The sequence below is a fragment of the Ixodes scapularis genome, unplaced genomic scaffold, assembly GCF_016920785.2.
Source record: "Ixodes scapularis isolate PalLabHiFi unplaced genomic scaffold, ASM1692078v2 PGA_scaffold8__174_contigs__length_109621045, whole genome shotgun sequence".
NCBI lineage: Eukaryota > Metazoa > Arthropoda > Arachnida > Ixodida > Ixodidae > Ixodes > Ixodes scapularis.
The window spans coordinates 37,175,252-37,191,744 of record NW_024609883.1 but is presented as its reverse complement, the minus strand read 5'-3'; the positions used below and the strand labels follow the sequence as shown (position 1 = coordinate 37,191,744).

Here is a 16,493-nt window from a genome sequence, read left to right as displayed (position 1 = left end):
TTACGTCAGCAAGCTTTGCGAAGGTAAGTCTGAAAGAAGTGGTCCCCTTTCATCCCCGCAATTTCACCGCGACCAAGAAGCTTCTGAATGTGAGACGGTCCGTGCAAGTATACTTGGGCCAGACTAGGACCAGTGCGCCTCTGTGAAGTCACGAGCGTTCCAACCCGATTTCTTTTTACGACCCCTTTAAGACAATCAACAAAGTGAAGAAGGAAACATGAGACAAGTTTCTAGCAAAGCTCTGGTACTATGGATAACGTCCACGGAAGTTGGTGCTGGTTGAAAACTATAGATAGCTAGAACGATGGAGAACCTAGCATCCAGAAAACGCTGTTTGATCCACCGTACGTCCACGAGAAAATCAAACCCTGTTTTTCGCACCGCAAAAGTAAACTAGACGTTGCAGAGAGCTCTAACTCCGCCAGGACGTAGCCCGAGCCGTTCGAGCAAGATGCCAAAGTTTCAGCACCAAGCGTTATCTTATTCAAAATTTGCAAGTAATTTTTTTTTTACAATTTTCAATGTGAAAATGGTGGCCGACGGAGCTCTCAAATACACGGAGCTCTACGGCGCCAGAAACCGGAAACAGGCGAAAATGAACTTCATTTTCCTATTGGAAATTTCAGAAAATCCCTAATAAGTTTTAAATAAGATAACGGTTGCTGCTGAAACTTCGGCACCTGCTCGAACGGCTGGGGCTCCGTTCTGACGGGGTTTGAGCTCTCTGCAATGTCTAGTTTATTTTCACGATGCGGAAAACAGGGCTCGGTTTCCTCGCGGACGCCATATATTTAATTAACCTGTGCTGTAAATTACGCAAGATCAAGCGTTAGGACATACAGACAGCTAAAGTATGGCCCAAGTTCTAACGCGAGTTTTTAGTCAAAGCACTCACGAAATAACGCGAAGAGTATGAAACCGACCAGATTAAAATAAACGCGTAGTCTCAGATGCGGGTGACGCGACTGACACCACTGACGTCAGACCATCTTGTTGGTGACGAAACCAAAACATGATTAGCAAAATTCTCAGCCTTATGGGATGCTTTCAAGACAAAATTGTCACACCACTCATTGGAGTTTTCTGTGGCATGAACGAAAAAGAAGTTGCCATAACCATGTCACGCATGTTTTTACTTCAGTGACTAATTAACAGCCTAAAATAAACGACAACGAAAGTCACGTTGCAGTCCAAAACGAAAATAAGACCTAAGGCCTCGCCCCTTCTCAAGGCTATTCCTTTTACGAGTGATGACTTCCATGTTTTTTTCCAATCCTCTTCGAGCGGCTTCAGCACCCCGACAACTAATACGCTGCCGCCGCCGTTTGCAACATCTCGACAAGCGGAAGTGCTTTCAGTCCTATTCAAGAGCGACCCCGTCAAAGGTGCAGTTGGCATAGAATGAGGGACAAGTCAAAGAGGAGTGGTCCGATTGGCGAGGTTTGGAAACGGGTCTCCGCTGCTCGCTCGGCAAGGTCAAGACGACTCCGGTGACTTGAGACACCTCCGCGTTGTGCTAAGATAATTTTCGTCTCCTGAATTCGAAATCACAGCGTGTTTGTCCAAAAGCTTACGGAGCTGACTGCTAAAAAATAAAATAACAAAATGGTTGGAACGTGACGATGGGATGGCCTTGGTGGCGCTTGCAAGACCTATGGTACTACTCTCAAGAAAATAGCCTTTGGTTAAACGGCTACTGTTTAAATACAGCTCATTGCGAGGATTGCAAGACATGCAGATGGCCATTAAGCTTTTAGGCAACACCCGAACGAGAAACTTGGTACGTCAAGATATTGTTTTCACGCCCTGATGACCCAACCCTTTGTCCTTGGACCTCAAAAAAAAAAAAAAAGTGGTTACCCGTTTTACATTCAGAGCTGTACACGGGAAAGACGTCGTCATCACTAAGGTTCTGTGTATTGTCGAATGTTTATTTATTCGTACACAAAGTAATTTTTCGGGTTCTTTTTTTTCGCGGAAGCAACGTTTTATGGTGTCAAAGCTCGCGTTAAGAACCCAGGCAGCTTTTGTTTAACCCTCACCCTGCCTGTTCGCCTCGATCAGCATCGTACCGGCATGCGGTCGTGTAAGCCCAATGGGCCTCTGGTGTCCCCGCAGAGAACTTTTGCCGGTAGAGTACAACCGCTAGCCTGGGGTCTTTAACGCGCACCACGCAGTAGTTATACTCGACCACACGCCCGTACGATGTTCATTCAGATTGAAACGGGCAGGGGTGGGGATTGAACCGAGAGTTCCAGGAATCTCCGGCGCGAGCTTTCGCTCCACGTGCTCCGAGTTGCTGAGCGTTAACACAACCCCCGCAGATTTTAGTAGACCGATCTCACTAAGCTTTCGGCGCATGCGTGACGCCGCCATAACTTTAGTTCACATAGAGCCAGACGGCTATGCCAGAGCCCTATATGTAGAGAGTTTGGCCATTCGTTGGGAAGTATGGGAGACAAATGTGGAGGCGCCATTGGCCGAAAGCGGGCTGGGCGTGTTCCCGGGCGTCTTCAGAAATTCGAATGTGACCAACCAGAAGCCGGAAATAATACCTTAGCGGTGGTCGCGAGAAACAAACCTGATAACTGCATTGAAGTAACTCTCGATGGCTGAAAATATGGTACACGTGATGTTTCAATCGCGCTCATCCAAAATGAAGGTGGAAGAGTGCGACTAGCGGAACGATCGACATAATCCGTACTCCAAGCGCCGAGGGCCGGGAATCTGCCGTCCGAGCGGTCACACTCTGTCCACGCAAAACAGAGTTGAGCGGCGCATTCGTTTCTTACATCTTTCTGCATGATCATGATCAAAACAACACGTGTACCCTATTTTTAACCACGAAGAGCTACTACACTTCACTCTTACGCGCTTATTAAAACCATATACGAACCTTTGATCAGAACTGTTTCTCGCTATACCACCGCTAGGGGATTCTTTTCGGCTTCTGGTTGGTCAAGAGAGCATGCCACGCCCTCTTTCCGAGTCTGCCGCACGCCCTGGCTCTGCCCGCGCCTCCCATTGACCAAACTCTCTACATATAAGGCTCTGGGCTGTGCATGCGACGGCTCGTGCCATTTCGTGCTCCACACGCGCAGAGCTCCAGCGGCGTTGTCGCTCGTGCAGAAAGACTAAAGTTCCCTCGATGCATTGCGGCACCAGAGGCGTAATCAAACTGACTGGTGAGATCGGTCGCGGCGAGAAGTCGGGGTATCGTCGCCTGGTGGAATTTTTTCACAAGCCAGAGTGAGGATACTTCAACTTCCTCTGCTGGTGCAAGCACGTGCAATGCCAATCTTCTATGCATTATGAAAATGGAAACATAACCACGTGGGTAGCATGCGTACTGCACAGAGTGAGGAAAACAAGAGCTCCGCTTGCGAGTGTCTCACCGCGCGAATATATGCTAGAACTGCATGCAACAAAGCCCAAGAAACCCCGGGACGTTCGAAAAACAACAACAAAAACAATCGGCTTCAAGTGACCGATCACCTCACTCTCCTCCCGCTCCACTCCCCACGACAACAAAACACATAAAGACGAAACAGAAACCAAAAATCGAACAAGATTCCGGAAGCCCCATTGAACTTCCCTGCCTCAAGACCTGTAGACCCGCAGAAAAACACGGTGTGCGTGCTCGCGCTTGCGGAGTGTCGGCGTTCCGCTTCAAGCACCGTTAGCCACGGGCCGCTTGCGTCGGCGTTTCTAAAACGGGTAGATCACCGGCACGTCCGGTCATCCGACAAGGCCGACATACAGCGCTACCCCCGTCCGCGGTGGTCGGTCTGCCTGCCCGCCTTTTGGGGTATAGCCCTTGAGGCGAACGAAGTGCGTGAGGCCTTCGCTGTCTGTCCTCTTAGCCGAGAGCACGATTTTTGAATTACTTTCATCGCACGTTTTCTCTTTTCTTTTTTATCATTCGGAAGGCTCGTTGGAGTTTGCGTCAAGGTTTCTAAGGTACTTAGACATGCAGCGTTGGTTTGGTTGCAAGTTTCTGCGCTGGCTCAACGCGCTAGAGGCTGTGGGCGCTGACTCACACTGCACTTTGCGAGTGTTCTCGTTCAAGATGAAATCCACGGGCATGAGCTGGACGTGAAGTAAGGTTTTCCCCTCTGGCTACTCAATCAGAAGCCCCTTCAGTGTGCGAACGCTATACTAATAACTGCCAAAAAACATGCAAAAAAAAAAAAAACGTAATCGTAATTGAAAAAAAAGGCATTTATACTCTACGCTATTCGTTTCTAGGGTCCTTCAATAATAGTAATAGCGAGATCGAAGGCAAACGATTGGTGGTGTATAAAAATATTTTTTTACAAAGTTTAATATTTAAAAAAGAACAACAACAAAAAAAGAGACTAAGAAACATATATATATATATACTCGAACCAACGTTACGGCTTTAAAAGAGCGTATTCGCACATAAATAACGCATTTTTCCTTTATATCGGCCGGTTCACAGATGCAGCGCAGCGCTGAGACAATGCAAAATCAGGGCTGCAACAACGCAAGACTCCGCGCAGTGAAATGTCTTGGTGGCTGCTTGCGTGTCTTCTTAATAATGCCGTGTGACGGGGCCAGAATCATAAGATACGTTTAGAAGACAACCTATATTTGATTACCTCTCGACACTCCTCTGTGGAAGGAAACACTTCGAACATGAATAGTCCAACTTTTTTGAGGTCGCTGCCGAGGTGCGAGCCAGCTGCCACACCCTTGGAGGAGCACCCGTGAACTTTTCCTTCTTCGAGCAACGTAGACTGGCATACCTAGCTGTGGGCTATGTTCTGGATTGTCACGTGTTCTTTAGTGGTCTAGGTCTACCTAGACAAACATTAAACCAACACTTAGCAGATAAACCAAAAACGCTTCGGATAATTGAAAAAGAACAAAACATTCGTAAGCGAGAATTTTTTTCACGCTCTATCCAAGCAGCTGCTTTTGTTCTGTCAACTGCCCTTGTTCGTAACTTGTTCGCCCTAGTGGAACCTTGTCATCCAATTATCTATGTGTGCAGCAAACCACTGTTCTCTTGAATCAAACGTGGCACCAGTTGTGCCACTATTTTCTTGGCACGGCACCAATTACTACCAATAGACAGGGCACGCCAAAAACTTACGCAGAAACACACCGCAGGGAGGACAGACTAAAATATCTTGTTTCATAACAGCTTTTTGTTTATAAAAAGAGGCCACAACTTTAGTGGGTCTAGGCCATTTATTGAATAAAACTTCTGTAGGGCCTCTTTGGGCAAACACGTGACAAGGGCAACACCTATCTGTCGATGAGAAGTGTACGGGAGTCTCTCCACTATGACTTTTTATTGAGACCCCAAAGTTAGGAGTCTTTGATCAATATTTATTATTTTTGTATGTGTATAAGCTGTGACCAAAAATATGGTGTAAGTGTAAAAGCGTGTAACAAAGAAGGTAAAGGAAAGGAACCCTATTGAAAATTCTCATTTGTATGAGAAATTTTTGTGGCCAATAAACACATATGAATCATACAAGCTATATAGGAACATATAAGAACAGTGTGAGAACCATATAAGAACTATATAAGATATATGAGAACATACAAGCACGATATAAGAAACTAGTGGGAAGTTTCTTATGTGGTTCTTATATATCTTACATAATTCTTATATAGTTCTCATATAATTCTTATATGGTTCTTATATGTTCTTTTATAGCTTGTATGATTCATATGTGTTTATTGAACACAAGAAATTTCTCATACAAATGATTTTTTTTACTAGGGAACACACAACGGAGGTTGAGCGGCGTACAGCTCTCGTCCACTGGCGGGCGTACGGTGTACCTTTCCTTCGTCTTCGCTGTTACGCGTTGTTATACCCACACCATGTTTAATTTCAACCAGTGTTTTAGGCATTACCGAAAAATAGTAATGAAATACGTTACTCGTTACTCGCAAATAATAGGAACGCGTTACCGACCTACTTTACCTCAAAATAAAAGGAACGCGTTACCGTTAAAGTTAAAAAAATAACGCACGTTACTTTTCTTTTATTATGAATTAACACGTTTTACTCTTTCGACCATACAGGTATACATAAGCGCCATTTTCCAAGAAACATTATGTCCAACCAGAAACCGAACATAATTACCTTATCTTTCTACGGTTCCACCTTAATACTATGAAGAAAAAACTCAAAAACAAAAACTAACATTGAGATGTCTTGGTGCCTAAAAACACGAAAAAAAGTTGAAGAGTAATTGTTTTAAGTCTTGGGAAGAATATGTAACGAGTGTTGTAATGTTATACTTTACTCGGAATAATAAACGTAAATTCGTTACCCATTACCATTTTGAAAATATAACGAATACGTTACAACGTTACCGAAAAAAGTAACGCGTTACCGGTAACGCCGTTACTTGAAACACGTTAATGCCAACACTGATTGCAACCAACTAGCCAAACTCCCTAAATTGTGACCTTAAAAGCACGCCTCACCGTACTCCAGTTTATTTATTTTCCTGTATTTACACGCAAGGCGCGGATATATTTTAGAGGGGAGTGAACATACAAACATATGACAATTAAATGAACTAAGGATGCTGTTAGTAAGAGTTCGTTTGAAAATAACAGCATCCCTAATTGCAGCAAGTGAAGCGGGAAGGTGGTTCAACAAGTCGTTTGATGTTCGAGTTATAAATGGGATGTCGAACGTGTGAGCGTTAACGCTTGGTATGCCTTATAACAGTGATCAGCACGTCCTGATGTGAGGTCACAAGAGCGTGTTTCGTGTTTTGAATGTAGGTACCTGCTGTGCACGCGTTGTTAAAGAAAACACGCTATCCTGAAGATTTAACTTAAGCTTCGCTCACATATGGGTGGAAACACATAGTATTGCGCATAAGCTAGTCTCGGGAAGTTACGTGCTCTCAAATCGCATTTTTGTATGATCTTAGCGTTCTCGTAGCATTTCCCGAGGACAGTAACTACCAGAGCATCTTAAAATTAGTTATTTACGATGCTAACTTTAAACTTTAGCCAATGAATTTCCGCCGTCATTTCAGACATGGTACCACAATCGCAGATACTTCGGCGGTAATAGACGGACGCATTCACCTTATTTATCCTCTCACTGCCGCTATTGGCCCGCACCGATGATAATGCCAGCACTCAGCTATTGTCCACTCTGACCGCAGCCGCGTGGCCACCACCCCTTCGGAAGATAAGCATCGCACGAAGAGCCGTACGGGTCGGCGCCATCCTTCGCGATTTATCGCGGGTGAACCCTGCAAACCGGGAAGGAAGAAGAGATCTTCAGGCCAAGCCTCTTCGGTTATTGCCGTGCCGATGGACGAGGCTGGAACGAGTTACGGTACTTCCTGAAAGTGAATATGCTAAGGCCAGCCTTGAACTTCGGGTTTCGCCTTCGCGCGCAAGGCCAGGCAGCTTTCTTTATCTCCATTTTTTTTTTTTTCTTTTGCAGCGAGAGCCCTTTTTTAGTTCGAGTACCTATTGCCCTTCCCCCCTTTCAAAAGAGTTGAAGTGTCGACGATCTTTAGCTACGGCCACTCTCCAAACTCCCTCCACCACTAAGCTGGGAGTCCGGGGGGAGCAACCAGCAGCCGGACCAATCAGCCGCCTCCCTTTCATCAGCTGACCCCGCACTTCTGCGCGTGAGTATGGGCGGGACTAGGATAACCGCGTGGCGGAAGATAGGCGTACCAGTGGTCCAACGAGCACATAGCCTCCACCGCACTGTCAGCTTAGGGATGAACGGAGTACAGCTTCCGGGAACGGCTTCAGAGTGCTGTTTCCAGTCTCGAAGGCGTAAGCGAACGAAAAAACAGGTTTGAAAAAAAAAAGAAATGAAAACAGGAATCTTTTCAATTTGATCATCCTCTGAATTTGTTTGCTGGTGCGACGTTCGAGTTTGGTCGCTTCTTAATTTGATTCGGTGTGCGGGCTGACTCGTCTTGCTCGTTCCCTTTCTCTATTTGCCATTCGCGTCTTGTCCCCGCGGTCAAGTCGGTGACTGGAGGATTGCCGTACGTGATGCGGCGGCTCTGATCTGGTACATGCAGCGCTTCGGGGGACCAAAAAATCGAAAGGGAAAGGGCATAAATTGACTCGAAGGGAGAAATCGAAAAGAGCAAAAGACAGCAGAGATTACATCGTAGAGACATAGACGTAAGTACATCCAGCTTAAAAAAAAAAAAAATAAGAGCAGAAAACGAATTGGACGTCACTTAAGACGCGGCTGAGAAAGCTGACCAGCAGAAAGAGCTTCGCCATGCTTTTACGATCGATCGTTCTCTGGGAAGACGACGTTTATCTCTAGATGTCTCTGGTTAATGCGTATAGATGATGTAGTCTAACGTCGCATGTATCAGGCTGAGTTCGAGATTATGACTAGAGTAATGCTTATTTTCAGTTTTGCTATTCGAAGCGTTCAGGAAGAGCGGGAAATGTAATTGTGACAGGGACGTGAAAGATTGTAACGGTCTATCTCGAAGCAGGACACTACTAATTCAAACAATTGTAGCAAAAAAAAACAAAAACAAAAAAAACAACAAGTAGTTTGTGACGCGTTAGTAGGGCTGTTCATACGAACATTTTGCTTCGAGCTATCAGTTAAATGGTTTTAACGTTGTCATCGATGAAGGCACCTCTCGTAACTAAAGCCCCTCTATTCTGAAAGTAACGTGAGCCATTCTCCTTGACAACGCCCTCAAACTCGAGTATTTCTCTTTCCCTCTAATCACCTGTAGATCGGTGGATACCGCGTGACGAACCTCTTTCCCCCGATATACCAAGCGATGCTGGAAATCAGCGAGGTGTTCGCCCTCGGGCCTCGTCGTCTCGGTCGATGCGCGGCCACGCTCATAGACCGTCATAGACCAAGTCTCCCAGAAGGGGAGGAAGAAATGGGACTTTTTCCCCATGATGAGGAGGAGCCGGAGCGTGAAGTACCTTGGAAAACTGTGATACGTTGTGAACAATGTGCCTAATTTGCTGGGCGCCGGGATCGTCTAATGTAATAGACGTTTTTTTTTTCAAAAGTGAGCGCCATCTAGTGGCTGCTGCTCCAATTCGCCTTGTCCGCCATTTTCTGATCACGTACTGAGCATGTATTGGACTAGAGGTACCCAAAAAGAAGTCAACTGGACGCACGCATGGCTCTATCCTGGACGACCTGCCCGAATTAGGGGTGACTCATGCCCCGCCCGCCCCCCCCCCCCCCCCCCCCCCCCAGCTCTGAAGGAACGCTGCGTGGCGTGCATCCGGTCGTTCTGTCCTGAGCGGTTTTCTGTTCCCAGCCAGGTGCTATAAGTATGAGCAAAGTTCAATTCTCGCGCTGGCGAAGCGTCACGTGTTCGAGGATATACATTACAGTTCTACCGAGGCCAGACGAACAAGCCGGGCCTGCGATTGATCCCTTTACGACCGCGAAACTTCACGTGTTGAGTATCTACTACACATCCTGCCAGGCAAGAAAAACAAGCAGAAAAATAAGCTGGGAAGCTAACAATGCCATGGTTACTTGTTCCAGTATTCGGCCCGTACAAATGGACGAGTTCACGAGTATGAAAGGCTATCTCGCTGGAAAGTTGGGGTTTAAAGTAAACTCAGCGGTGAAGTTTTTAACTCGAAGGAAGTCCACTGCATCATCTGCAAAAAGCCGTTTTCATACAGTGGAAGCGCACGTTCGCTTCAGTATCACCTACGAGCGAAGCACCCATGCATGTACGCCGCTGCAGCGAGGACCATCCGCCAAAACACAGACAGCAATCAACGCCTTTTCGTCGAGGCCCCTTTCTCTGAAAAAAGAAGAAAGCATCGCCCAGACCCTAACGTCTTGTCTTCCTGTCAGAGAATGTGAACAAACTTCCTTGTCTTCGGAGCTGGAGCAAAAATATGTAAGTCTTTGAATCGGTGAACTGCATGTATCCTCAATTGTAAATGTCCTTTGCGCCGTGTAACAGAGAGCAACATAAGTCTTCAAAGGGAAGACGAGTTGTTGCATTCTTTTTAATATATTATTTATACAAAAATCAACGCAACCGATTAATCGATTAATTAATCGATTAAAGGGTGGCGATTAATCGGGTTGAAATTTTTAATCGACGCCCAGCCCTAGAGATCTTTTACTATATGTAAAAATGAAGGTGCTACATCCATTGGCGCAACCATGAGGAGATGTGGAAGGACGTACAAACGCACGTAGACACGTGATATGACAACAGCTTTTTATTCCTCGTATAAACTTCTGTCGAAAAAGGCGAGAAGCAAAGGCAAGAAACTCTCTGCAGCTCGCAGAGCCCGAAATGCATGTACAGCGCCCAGACAGCTCTGGCCTCGTGTTTGGCGTCAGCACTGTTGGAAACAAGTCGGGTACGGACAGACCTCTGAGAACTCGAGGGAATAGCTGAGAAGACGATGGAGAGGATATGATCCAAACCGGAGAAAAAATATGAAACAAATTCTCAGGTCAACAACACAGGAATGCATAAAAACTCTATGGAATGATATGGTATATTCACAAACAACAAAATATTACCACCCACATAAAAAATAGAAACATTGCACCACGCAGTGTATGCATCACGTAAAATTGTCTCCCCTGTGTTCAAGCTTCGTGGAATGAACATCGAGAATCTGGAAGTGAGGTAACTAGAAATCTAGCATGGCATGACCACTTTGTCTGTGGGAAAGAATTTGGCCATTTCAAGAATTTCGAAGGGTGTAACGACATATCTCTTTGCACACAAAGTCAAGATTCAATTCGCTTACGTCCGTATTTTATGTTGTTTCGGAATGTCGATAATCAACGACCCAGGTTATCTTCTGATTCGGGCTGATAACCTTAGAGTAAAGGCTGGTTCACACAGCCCCGATTTCTCGTTTTCTTGCATTACATATAAGTCACCGAAACATTTGTTTCGAATGCCTGGCAGCCACGCTTAATATGGAGCACAGATGTCCCGGCGACTTGTGGCGCGAGCAGGCTTAAGCTTTCGTAACGTAACATAAGAGAACGGGGATGTGTGAGCCAGCTTTTAGAGCCCGTAAAAGGCAGGCTTTTGAAGACGAAACTGGTTATGCCAAGACTAGTAAGCTAGTGACTAGGAAGCCTGAAACAACCAGAGAGACAAAGTAACAAACACCTAAACCCACATGTAACAACTCAATAATGAGCAAAACAACCCACAAACAAGACACTAAAAACATCACAGGCTTCGCTCTGCCGCCTGTGAAAAAAAACACTACATTACAATATCACAAAAATAACCAACATCATAAATTAAAAGAAGACTATAACTGAGCCATGCTAATGAGAACACAAAAGGTAAATACCCTTGGCAGCCCAAAAAATGCTTGATATTTCTGATATGCACTGCCTGGAGTCTCTGTGGGTGAGGAATGTCATCGTAAAAGAGTGCGTGCCTTCGTCTTTGTACAGTGTAACACACTATTCCCAAGATATGTTTGACAACAGATGCAAGTAGTACATTCCTTGTACAGCATTTGCAGTCGTCACTATTTTTTTTTTCAAAGTGCAATGACTGAAAATGGCGTTCAGAACAGGAGTTGAAATCGATTTCTCTTTGCCAACATTGCACGATATCCGGCCCATAAGGAGAGGTACACTTCCCCAAAAGTTTGCACATTTATGTAAGCTCAATGGTCAATCTCTAGGGTTAGAAGTTCTCCAGCAAAGTTTTCTTCTGTGAGAATGAAATATGCAGGCACTGATACTTAGCAATGTGCTGTTTGCTAAGAAAAATTCTGAAGTGTATATTCTTTGAAGAAATGTCATGGCATTATTTTACATACTACTACTTAGCCTGACCAACTACCGTTACTACACCTCACAGGCTGGAATGGTACTGTGAATTTGAGATATTTTTGTCTGCAAGGATGCTTTTGTTGCTCATGATTATTCTTTACAAACATTTCATACAATGTTTACTTGAGCTTATTTTGACTAAATGTGCAGCACCAATCTCAAGAACTTCAAGAATCTCAGAGCTTTCCTTGGAATGAATTGTTAAATGAGATAACAAAGACTAAATTCTGTTAATAATTGTTTTTAAAAGGGATGTATGATGAATGGTAAAAATAACCCTCAGGAGCTTGATCTAAAACAGTCATTAATGCCATAACCAAAATACAAATATGCCAAACTCTACTTCATACTTACTGTTCTGGAAAAAATTGTTATTTTGGTACTTTCTGTCAGGAATAAATTTGCACATAAGGGACATGTAACATTTTCAATGAACATTTGCTGCTCTAACATTTCATATAGTTAGTTTGCTAGAGTGGGCTTCACTGTATTCCGACTATACTCACACCTTGTAATATTTTTTCTGATTCAATTCATACAAAAAAAACTTCTACACTCCACTTGAATAGATATGTGCAGGGTTATGGAAGGCACAAGTGAAAGCGTTTGACCTTCCGAAGGGCTATTCTTGCACGGAGGTTTAAGCTAACAAAATTCTTTTTGCATGAGTACACTCTTGTGTCTTTGATAGCACTGCACACACCTTGCAAGATTGAGCAATGTACAATGTAATGGTTGTTTTTATTGTTCGACCTTTCAGCCACGCTCACATGTCTAAACATCTCATATTAAATTCAGCCAATGTTTGCAAAGCATGTATATTTCTCTCTGTCCACTATTAGGTTACATTACTGACAACCCAATAAAGCCATCAGAAAAGGAGTCTCAACAACTCGCTTCACTTAAAGAAACATACTATTGAAGGAATCTATAAAAAAAATATGGTGAGAACTTATATGATTATTGGCCAAATAGCTACCGTGATGTGCTAACATTTTGCTGGAGGCCTTTCAACCCAGGTTTTGTGCATGAGTATGCTTGACCATAACACCACATGGCAGTGTGCATCCAAAACATTCCATAGACACAAAAGACTCTTTTGCACAGTGCACTGCTTTAAAATAACACATATGAACGTAGAGTGAACCATTTGCAAGTGTTTGAAGATGTAGTTTTATGAATTACTCAATTTGGTCATCTGTTTATGAACCCTGGCTCATGTTCTAGTCCTACATAAGTTTTCAAAATTGGGCCCCAGAGTTTTTTTCATAGCAAATAGTATTGCACCACTTAAAATGCACCAACATCCATACTAATAATTCACCGATAGATCTTCATAAAAAAAATCAGATGGTATGACTAGACTTGCTTAATGAATGAAACACTAATGTGATGCTTCCAATCCACATAGTGCAGGATCTAGATGTAACAACGTGCATCTTTGTGGTAAACCCAAGCTTTAATTCTATAGCAGAGCAACTCAAAAAATTTATTTTGTACTTTATCAGTAACTGAATCAGTATGACATCAAAGAGATATTTAATAAAATGAGCTTCTACTCTAGGATATGTCTGCACTGAGATATGTGGAAGATACCAGGATTGTAAAATAATCCCGCCCTTTTACCTAAGCCCTGCTTAGCCTGCTGTCGAGACTTGCATCTCTCATTTGCATGGGACTAGAAATTGATATGCAGCCCTTAAAGTAATCTTTATAAAAGCGAGATATATGTGCTAGAACCCGGTTTCCTTATTCAAAATATAATTTAAAGAATGCCTTCGTTGCATTTTATGTAATGAGATGGGAAATTATAAATAATCTCACTCTTATACATAAAAAACCAAACTCTTTTTCTCATGCCTTCATCCTATTTATGTTAAAGTGCCTGCTTTCGGTGATAGGCTGTTACTGTAAAAAGAAATGCAAATACTTGTTCCCAAACAAGCTTCTGGAAGCCATTTTGCTTTGAGATATGTGGCATGTCTAAACACACAATCCAGGTACCCTGGTCTGTTTTCTACAGAACCCTCTATAGCCTCCCAGTAGATTCAAAGCTGTAGAGAAAACCAAGAACTTCTGTACAGACTCATTTTCCAGTACAAATGCTATTCTTGTGTACAATCACGAAATGGACCTGCAAATATTTCGTGTCGCAATCTCAACATCGCATGACAGCCTAAGACGTGCCATGGTGGAATGTGCCTTGTTTTAAAAAATATAGGTACATATGTATGCAGACAGGCATGTGTATACAATATATACTATATCCTTCACATGCACATTGCGGGACTAGAAAGGTGTGAACTGACACTGTCACAACTTGCGGTTTCTGATAAAGGATGACACCGTGCACATTGGTAATAGAGAATACCGTGTAACAGCCACAGGATAACCACTTACAAATGCCCAAGTAGAAGATATGTGCAAGTCTGTTTTCTTGTTGGTTTTGGTTGGGCAACTGTACATAAAACCAGCATAGCAACCCGAGGTGGATTTTTCAACAGTTGACCCTTGACTGTTCGGTATGATGCGGAGATATGCTAGGGCCAGAGAGGCGATATGTGGCTGGAACGGCAAACAATGCACACTTGACAAAAAAACAAACAGTGCAGCAGTTCCACCTTATCTCAAAACAGAAGCATAGAGAGAGCAAGAAGGTCTCTTTGGCACTTAGAGTGTCTTCCAAAGATTTGCCTCAAAGTTGGTTCCAGTGTGGTTTTGTAAAGAGATATGTTATATAGAGAAATATGCAGCTGAGGTATTTTTGGAGCCTTTTGGATCTCGCAGAGTATGGTAACTGGCTGGGGGGAATGTGATGTCTTGCTTTAGGGTCCCTCTTTGGATTCCATTCAAATAATCTTTAGAAGTCGATGGTGCTTCAACTGGAGTTCCACTTGCAAAAATCACACCATAATGCTTCTTCCTTGCAGACTAGAACTTCCACAATAAAGACAATGTTCAAACAACTCAATGCATGAATAAGGTTGGATCTTGAGCTCTCTGTAAAATAGAATGTTCAAACTGGAACTGGAATTTGTCAGCTTAAAAATTCTACTTCCTCTTTCTTCAAGATTAAACTTATGAGCTGTACTCCACTGCCATGCTTCGCAGTGAACCAGACCCAACATTTACTCAGGAAGTTCTGCACTCATACACACTATAGGTTCCTGTGCAGGCCTCAAGAAAGATTACAGAAGAATTATTAAACAACAAAATAATGGTTTGGCTAGCATCCCTCTCTAAACACCTACAGGGTAATCTCTGACAAGTTTCAGATGCTTTGACGAATTCAAAAATGAGGATGCAAGTGGAACTGAGAGAAATTTCTGAACCTAAAAATGCCAATATTAAAATGTCTTCACTGGTGAGTGCAGGACAAAAACAGACATCTCCAGTGTCAACAAGCTACCTCCTCGAAGGATAAGATATGTATACATATACCTCAAGCTGCACCTCACTCTTCAATGTGTCTTTTGGATAGATATGATCAATTTTGCTGAAGCAGCAACTGCTCCAACTCATCGGCAGACCTCAGCAAGAATGCTGCTGACTCCCGATACCCGGCAATCAACTGCTTCACAGCATTTACTTCCGTCGGATTCAACGAGTACTTGAGGGCCGTTGGTCGCTCTGCGGTTCCGTTACCGGCACACTTCTTGATGCTCAGGTCGGTTGGGCCATTACCAGTGCTCACGGCTAGATGCCTGTGATGCGTATGGTAGTGGTGTCCATTTGTGGTATTCCCGATGTTACTGACACTGCCATTGTTGCCGGTTCCTCCGGCAAAGCAGTTGTGGTGATGGTGTGTGTGGGTGTGGGGTGTTGTGGTCCCATTCATGAAGCTGGTGACGGTTGCGGGTGTTGCGGTCACAACCACAGTTCCATTAGTTGTCGACACGGCATTGCTGCTGCTGATGATGTTGGCGCTGGTGGTGTTGTTGTGGAGTTGGTGGTGGAACTGTTGGTGGTGGTGATGGAGATGAAACGGGCATACCGTGGTGACTTCAACATTGTTACTGGTCGTCACGGGATTGGCTGTCGCCACGGTGACTGCCACGGCGTTGCCATTGGGGGTGGAGCTAATGATCGGAGAGGTGAGTCGGCTAATCAGCTGACTGCTCACGTTGGTGGTCGGAGTGACAGCAACGGGTGTCGAAATGCTGGAATGGCTCGGAGTCACCCCGACCGCAGGGTGAAAACTTGGGGTCGTTGATCTTCCAGCTCCGTCGGAGTCCGTCTGCAAGATGTTAAAGATAGTTTTAATACACTTGGAAATAAAAATGCATCTTAGGATGAAGCAGAGATTTTCACAATACCTTACAACTACAATGGTTGTTGTGAGTTGAAGTGCAGCACTTGGTCATACTTATCTCTTATGTGACAAGCTTTATTGGCTTAAAATGTCTGGCCCGTTAAACATAATCGCTGCTGAATATAAATTATAGCGGGAACTTCTGAAACGCTAAAGCATTTATTTGCCAAACTGTCAACACCACATTGCTCAAGGCTTGAGTATCGTATTTACTCGAGTAATAGCTGCACTATTTATGAACAGGGCCCTTATGTTTACATGGTGTCACAAAAAAAAATATTTACAGGGATTTTTTTAATGCAAAAACACTAAACTAGGCATCGCCGAATGCTCATTCTCTGCCCAAAGGTAGCTCTA

At 44.0% G+C, this 16,493-nt stretch overlaps 1 protein-coding gene across 1 annotated transcript in view; it reads right to left on the bottom strand.

Annotated features, from left to right (window-relative positions):
• Positions 1 to 10,202: 10,202 nt before the first annotated feature.
• Positions 10,203 to 16,493, bottom strand: part of LOC8037483 (nucleolar protein 4) — a 156,900-nt gene continuing 150,609 nt past the window's right edge. Inside the window, exon 8 of the mRNA XM_042286834.1 lies at positions 10,203 to 16,061. Within this exon, the coding sequence (XP_042142768.1) occupies positions 15,312 to 16,061 (750 nt within the window). The 3' untranslated portion in view covers positions 10,203 to 15,311. The remainder of the gene's footprint in view (positions 16,062 to 16,493) is intronic.